The 7,495-nt window shown below is 44.3% G+C and overlaps 1 protein-coding gene across 1 annotated transcript; it reads right to left on the reverse strand.

Moving 5' to 3' along the window:
* Positions 1-285: 285 nt before the first annotated feature.
* Positions 286-2,762, reverse strand: MID1IP1 (MID1 interacting protein 1). The gene has a single exon (XM_073616338.1). It carries the CDS (start codon positions 2,141-2,143, stop codon positions 1,691-1,693), a length of 453 nt encoding a protein of 150 aa, XP_073472439.1. The 5' UTR covers positions 2,144-2,762; the 3' UTR covers positions 286-1,690.
* Between the last annotated feature and the right edge of the window lie 4,733 nt (positions 2,763-7,495).

Here is a 7,495-nt window from a genome sequence, read left to right on the forward strand (position 1 = left end):
CAGGTCTGTATGCCAGATCTAGTTATCTGTGCTAAAGGAGTGTGTCTAGCCCTACCTTTTCTCATGGCAATGAGTGCGGAGCCATTAATGCCAGCAAGATTTGTGTCAATTTTTATGGCTAGTAATCTGCACTGACTGCTACTGTTATATTGGCATTAGATGACTATGACATATGTGTGAACATTTTGGCTATACTATACACTGTACCATGATACATAATATGAACACACACAAACAAATATGTATAATGTTGTGATTTGATCTAAAAAGTGTCCGACCATACACTTACATTAAAACACATAGTGTAATTTATTAAAATAGAATATGAAACAACATAAAAAAAGGCTTAATTTCACCATTTGTTATTTTGCATATGACACGGAACCTTTCCACATTATACCTGAATTTGGAAATGCATCATATAGTCCCAAATTATTAACAATCGCTAACAGTCCGTAAGTCATTGGCTGGACAGCCTCAGGTGACCGCTTGTATTTTTCTATGTTACACCAATGCAAGACAATGAGAAACACCTGCTCTGGGTGACACAAAGAAACATGTAGCCAAGGACGTACTGAAATGACAGCTGTGCTGCCTTTTCGCCCCTCCGCTGACCCAGCAGAATCAAATACAAGCATGTCTAGTACAGTGCAAAATAAGTCTTACATATCGTACATATTTTAGTTACAAAAGTAGTGCAAAATCATGAAAGGCTGATGCAATCTGCTCTAGAATTGCTTCCGCTGCACCCCACCCCTCTCTGCCCTTCACACATCATCCAACCTGACGAGTAGCTGAGCAAATATCTATACAGAATTTCCTGTACTTCTGCTGTTAATGCTTGACGATAGTATCAAGCATTTTGCTAATAAGCACAAGCATGGGGGACTAACCAAGATTGGCACACAAAGAAAAATGCACCAGTTTCTATATGCACACTCGTTTAGTGTTTATGCACCAAATAAATAAAAGGGTTGCATGACATTTCATTAATTTGTTACATGATAGTGGTGTCTATCCATACACATCCATCTCTCCTCTCCCTCCTCACTGTCTGCCCCTCCTCACTATAGTATTTACACCGCAGTCATAATGAATTTTACCTTAGAACATTGGTGCAAGTGCTTGATTATCTTGGCACACGCTATCGGGTAATGTTAAAGTGATTTTGTGTGGCTGGCATAATGGTAATGGCATTGTTCTTTTGATGCTAATATTTACACAGGAAAAAAAAGACATTTCCCTTTGTTAGTCGCCCCATAGTGCGTTAATAAAAGAATTGGTCCATGCATGATTATGCTCAGTGCCATTAACAAGCGTATTTAAAAAAAAAAAAGGAATTTAAAAATGAAAATGTAAAATTTCTAACTAGGTCAATAGAATTAGGTGATGAAAGGGTTACCCAGGGCTCTGTTAGAATGATTTAGTCACTGCAGCTTAAAATATTTATGAGAGGTGTAGTACAGGAAATATCCCCAGTCATTTCATGGTTATGGCCAACAACCCCTGATACTAGTAAAGAATAAATTAGACCATTGAACTAAATATGATCCCTGACTCCCTCCTTCCATGTTAATGGTACACACTCACCCTCTTCAGCCAAAATAACAAGGTAAAAAAAAAAAATGTTAAACAATAAACCAGACCCATCAAATATTGAAAACATAATTAATGTCATAAGCCACTATTGTCAATGTCCCCAGCTCCCAAATCCGATTTCCTCTTTATATCTGTTGGTGAGGAGGTTGGCTTTCCTGGTGAGTTTACTGAGCACTGTGTGAAGTCCAGTGAGATGATAATGGAACTGCTTTTCCAAATCCTCCTCTCCATCTGCATCCTCCAGCCGGCTGATATCCATAGAGCTCACTTTGTCCTTTTTGCGCTCGTCTCCCTGCAGGATGCCCCATTCAATGTCATTCCTGATGGATTTCAGCAAAATGTAGTAGCCGTGCATGTCTCTCCTTGCAAAGTAGTTGGCAGCCCCGTTGCTGACTCCATCCTTCTCCTCCATTTCTAGGGGTAAGTCTCTCAGCAGGCTGGGCACCATGACGGTTTGGTCCATGTTGCTCACCGCCCCAATGAACCGATTCATGGCATTGAACAAGGAGTGCTTTTGGTTGTACGTGTCGGATATTTGCATCATTTTTGCAGCCCGGTGATTAAATCCTGAGCAGGTGAAAGCAAAAGCACCAGAAACAATCTGCTCCCGGGGTGTCACAATCCGCTTTTCTTGGAGATGGCGATTAGCGCTGCAAGACGTACAAGCCAGGTAAGCTGCTCTATCTCCCAGTGTCAGCTCATCGGCCGTGCTCCTGGTTCTGGTGATGCGATTGGACAGCGATTCTCACTGATCTTTCATAGAGCTTTTCTCTGGTTTCTTATAATAAGCATCTGTTCCATCCAGTCCTCTTTACTTTATCATGCAAATGACTTAAGATCTGAGTCAGTGTGATAGTAGCCACTCCTTTTTTCTCTTCCACATGCACCAAGCAACCGGCTTCTTTTCAGTCCCAAGCACAGTATATATACCCTGGAAGAAAAGGTGTAGCTGAAAGTGCCACCCCCTTGCAGTATAGCAGGATAAAGCCGGTTCACATATCTGAATGACCGAGAGTAACACAGGCTTTAGCTTTGCCTAACATGGATGGAAACTCCTCCCAATTTCTCCTCTCCTCACATCCAGGCAGGTCCCAGCTGCCCAGTAAGAAGATCAGGCTTGTTGCCTGGTAAACCCCTCTGCTCCTTGCATCATGCACAGTTACTGGCAGGCACCTTACAAAAGCTGAAATCAGTCAGCAAGGAAAAAAATGTGCTTGAAATGCAGGATGATTGGTCGCGGATGTGTATGAGCTAAACATATCTCTATGTACAGCACATGCATGTGGGTGGTGTTAGTTATCTGCTGTATGCGAATGGCCCTCCTGGCACGTTACCAAGTTTAATATTACTTGCACTACCAAAGGCAAATATTACAGCAGACAAAAAGCTAATAATTCACTATCACTATTTGCAGGGAAGTTATACTCAAACATGAAATGGACGCAGATTGCAGAGTGTGTTACACTAGAAACTGAGAACAAAATGCAAACGTGTACTCTGCCATGCTACGCCAGAAACTAGCTGCTTTTACACAGTGTGCGGAACAGCCGTGATCAGCAGCATAGCCAAATTAATATTATTAATAATAATATTTTTTTATTGTTAGTGATAAAGTTAGTTAGGCATAAGCCGGATCGAAATTTAGCTGGCTCAGCAGGGACTGGCCACATTTCGATCCATCTATGGCCATTCCCGCTTGACAGAGGTTGATCCAACGATTGACTTCTGTCGAAAACGAGTATGTTAGAAATGTTTTCTCCATCAGCGAGTTGCAGTGCTGATCAGGGTATTCTGACAGAGGAGGAATCCAGATGTCAGAATAAAATAGCACAGTGGGGAGAACTCCTCCATCCACCTTGCTTCTGTTGCTAGAATTGTCGCTTTCACTCCGGCATGTGGGGCGATATGTAACATGTGTATCGCAATTGATGTTTTCACGCGTAGGCACCCCCAACATATATCTCCTAGATTGTAAGCTCTAATGAGCAGAGCCCTCTGATTCCCCCTGTATTGAATTGTATTGTAAATGAAGTGTTTGCCCGCATGTTGTAAAGCACTGCGCAAACGGTTGGCGCTATATAAATCTTGTATAATAATAATATATGTGGGGGGGGGGGGGATTTTTTGTGCTTGGGTGTATATTTAATTTTTTACAATTAAAATTTTTTATTTTTTGCTTAACTTTTTTTTTCATCACATAGGGGACAAAAAGGCTCCTATGTGATGATTTTTTGGTGACAGGTTCTCTTTAATGAGACATCCAGTCTAATGGACCCTGAATGTCTCCCTTGTGCTCCACTGAATCTAATGCAGTGCAGACCGCATTGCATTACATTCTTACCCGGCCATGCTGGGTGTGAAAACTAACAGGGAGACCTGGAATGACATTTTACACATTGCTTCCAGGTCAGCAACAAGAAGGGGAGAAGAGCGGACACATGTCCACTCAGCTTTCTCCCCTCTACCTGGCAGCACCCGCTATGCCGGCCCTGTGCCCTTAGATTGGCAAGCAGAGCCAGGGATACATGGCTGGGGGAGGGAAGTGCGTCCGTTAGCGGATGGTGTATAAGTATTCTGGTGCCTATCTGACAGCCAGAAGTCAGCTTGTCAGATATACACACACTCCTGGTGGCTGTGTGTGTAGAAGCCCCGCTCTCAGGAAGCGTCCGAATTTCACTCTGTGTGTACTGCTGCTTGATTCTTATGACTGCCTTCTGCTGAACGATCCTGATGGAAAACCAGACCAATGGCTGCAAAGCTGATCTGTATATTCTGGTGGGGGGTGTGTGGGTGGCTGCAGCACTGATGTGTGTATGGGCTATAAGGCTTGATTCACACTAATGCGTTTTTTGATGCATTTTGCAGAAATGCAGGGAAATGTTTTAACATGGGTTCCTATGGAACATTTTCACATTAATGCATTTTTGTGCCTCTGCGTTTTTGGAAAGAGTCGGGGACCTTTTTTCCTGCAAAATGCAGCGTTTTGCATGTAATAGAATTCAGTGGACCCGCATCCAAAACGCAAGTACCGCGTTTTTATTTGCATTTTTTTTATTTCTTTTTTTTTTACACTGTATATAGCTGGTTGCTAAGGAGGGGGCCGGGAAGCCGGCTGCCGCATCCTTGCCAACCGACGAGTCATTAGCTGTCAGCTGGCTTCCCGCTCAATGTAAAAAAAAAAAAAATGCCGGCTAAAAAAATGATTGTGAAAAAAAACAGTGTGGGGTCCCCCCAAGTCCATACCAGACCCTTGGGTCTAGTATGGATTCGGAGGGGACCCCTACACACCAAAATGGCGTGGGGGTCCCCCCAAGATCCATACCAGACCCTTATCCGAGCATGCAGCCTGGCAGGTCAGGAAAGGGAGGGAACGAGCGAGCGCCCCCCCCCTCCTTAACCATACCAGGCCGCATGCTCTCAACATGGGGGATGGGTGCTTTGGGGCAGGGGGGCAGAGCCCGACAACCCTTGCCTGGTGGTTGTCGGGGTCTGTGGGCAGGGGGCTTATCGGAATCTGGAAGCCCCCTTTAACAAGGGGGCTCCCAGATCCTGCCCCCCTCCATATGAATGAGTATGGGGTACATTGCACCCCTATCCATTCACTAAAAAAAGTAGTGTAGTATTAAAAAATACAGTAGACAGTTCTTGACAAGTCTTTTATTAAAAATCTTCTTCTCCGCTTCTTCCTCGGGTCTTCCTCCATCTTCTCCCGCATCTTCATCCTCCGGTCTTCTCCTTCTCCCCCTGCGTCTTCTTCCGCTCTTCTTCTGTCTTCTTTGTCCGGTGTTCTTCTTCCTCTGCCGCCGCTCCCACCGACAACCCTCCTCCGATGCTGCATCCTGCTGATCTGTCGGCGCTGATGTCCTGCATTTCTTAAATAATGATGGGGCGTGGCAATAGTATTATGTCATCCAGAGGCCACACCCCCTTGTGACATCACCGCCCGGGGCATGATGGGTGCGTGACGTTACAAGGGGGCTCCACCAACTGTCAACATCATTGTTAACTATGAGGCTGTCAAGCCAACAGAGTCTTAACAACCAATGACAGGTGGGGAGGGATGATGTTAGCAGCAGAAAATATGACTGATTTCAGCACATATGATCAGTTATGACACTGACCATTTGATGGTTTGACAGTTCGGTTGAGAGCACAGGCAACTGTGACAGTTATCCTTTACAGTATGCCCTGATTGGAACTGTTTTGGGAAACAGTTAAAGTGGTTGTAAATCCCTACATATACCCAGTGACATGACTGGCCTCTGGTGATGCACAAAGGAACAAATCTCCTACATAGGTTGTACCCGTTTATCTGCAGTATTCTCCTCTCTACATCCATTTAAAGTGCAGAGTTTATAAAGCTTGTCTGACCTCTCAGAAAAAAAGTGAGCTGAAATGACACTCTGCAGAACTCTGCAAGGACAGCTGTGACAGCTGATTGGATCGAAGGGACATACCTCTTTCACACAGCACACGGGAACAGAGATGAGGCTGTCAATCACAGGCTGTGTGCTGGAGCTACCTCCACTGTTACCATTTTTCTCTTGGTGTCAGGAAAACTTGTCAGAAGTGATTCATGTTAATGGAAGAGGAGTGAAGCAACAGAGAGAAAGAACACTTAGGTGTTTATTTTACGAAAAACTGGAGAGTGCAAAATCTGGTGCAGCTGTGCATGGTAGCCAATCAGCTTCTATCTTCAGCTTGTTCGTTTAAGCTTTGACAAAAAAAACTGGAAGCAGAGCTTCAACAGATTTAGCATTCTCCAGTTTTAGTAAATCAACCTCTTAGTGCTCTGGATTAAGACAAGTACACAGTATAGAAGGATATGCTTTGTTCATGTTTCATGTCTGAGGGTTACAACCACTTTAACACAATCGGTTTTCTATTGCTTTAAGCCATGGTTCACATTGATGCGATTTGGCATGCCATTTGACATGTCAAATGGCATGCCAAATCGGTGGCAATTGCAGCATCCAAATCGGTGTGACGCCGCACCGATTCCCAAAAGTAGTTTCTGTACTACTTTTAGCGATTTTTATTGACATCTATGCAGTAACTCACACAGATGTCTCTGAAATCGCTCCCGAAGTCGGACTGACATGCGGGATAAAATTGTGCGAGTTCAGCTGAACTCGCCGATTGAAGATCCCACCGCGGCGATCTGAGCCAGAAGTGAAAAGAGGTACCTGTCAAAACCAGGTACCCGCTCCCACCCCCAAAAAAAAGTACCAAATAAGGCAGTGGAGGGGGGAGGATGCAAACAAGCAGAGCTTCTCCTTTTGGGTGGAGCTCCACTTTTATACCATAAATAATAATGTGATTAGATTTTTACTCCAGGAGTATATAATGAGCTTGGAAATTCTAGAGAAAGGCTTAATGTGATTGTTAAGTCTCGTTTTTTTTCCCCATAAAAATAACAAACATGTTATACTTACCTGCTCTGTTGCAGTGAATTTGCACAGAGCAGCCCAGATCCTCCTCTTCTGTGATTCTGGCCCCTCTCTTATGTTCAATGCCCCTACAGCAAACAGCTTGCTATGGGGGCACCCGAGCCGAGTCACAGCTCCTTGTGTCCATTCAAACACAGAGCCCCGACCCGCCCCCTCTCTCCCTTGATTGGCTAGCTGACTTTGATTGATAACAGCGACAGCCAATGGCGCCGCTGCTGTGTCTCAGTCATTCAGGAGGGAGAATCTAAGATGGCTGAGACACTCGTGGACATAGAGGGACCTCCTGTATTAGGAGGGCTGTTGCACACAGAATGCTTTTTATTTAATGCATTAAGATAAAAAAAAACCTTCTGCCTTTACAACCCCTTTAAATAATGCATTACAATTTAACTAAACCTATTAGGCCCCTTTCACATGGGGCAGATCCGCTTAGCGGACTCTGCTAG

Source organism: Aquarana catesbeiana, linkage group LG02, assembly GCF_042186555.1.
Source record: "Aquarana catesbeiana isolate 2022-GZ linkage group LG02, ASM4218655v1, whole genome shotgun sequence".
Classification (NCBI taxonomy): Eukaryota; Metazoa; Chordata; class Amphibia; order Anura; family Ranidae; genus Aquarana; species Aquarana catesbeiana.

Bases quoted from the DNA above. Each gene is read 5' to 3' on its own strand.
- MID1IP1 (XM_073616338.1), bottom strand. From the start codon at position 2,143: ATGATGCAAATATCCGACACGTACAACCAAAAGCACTCCTTGTTCAAT.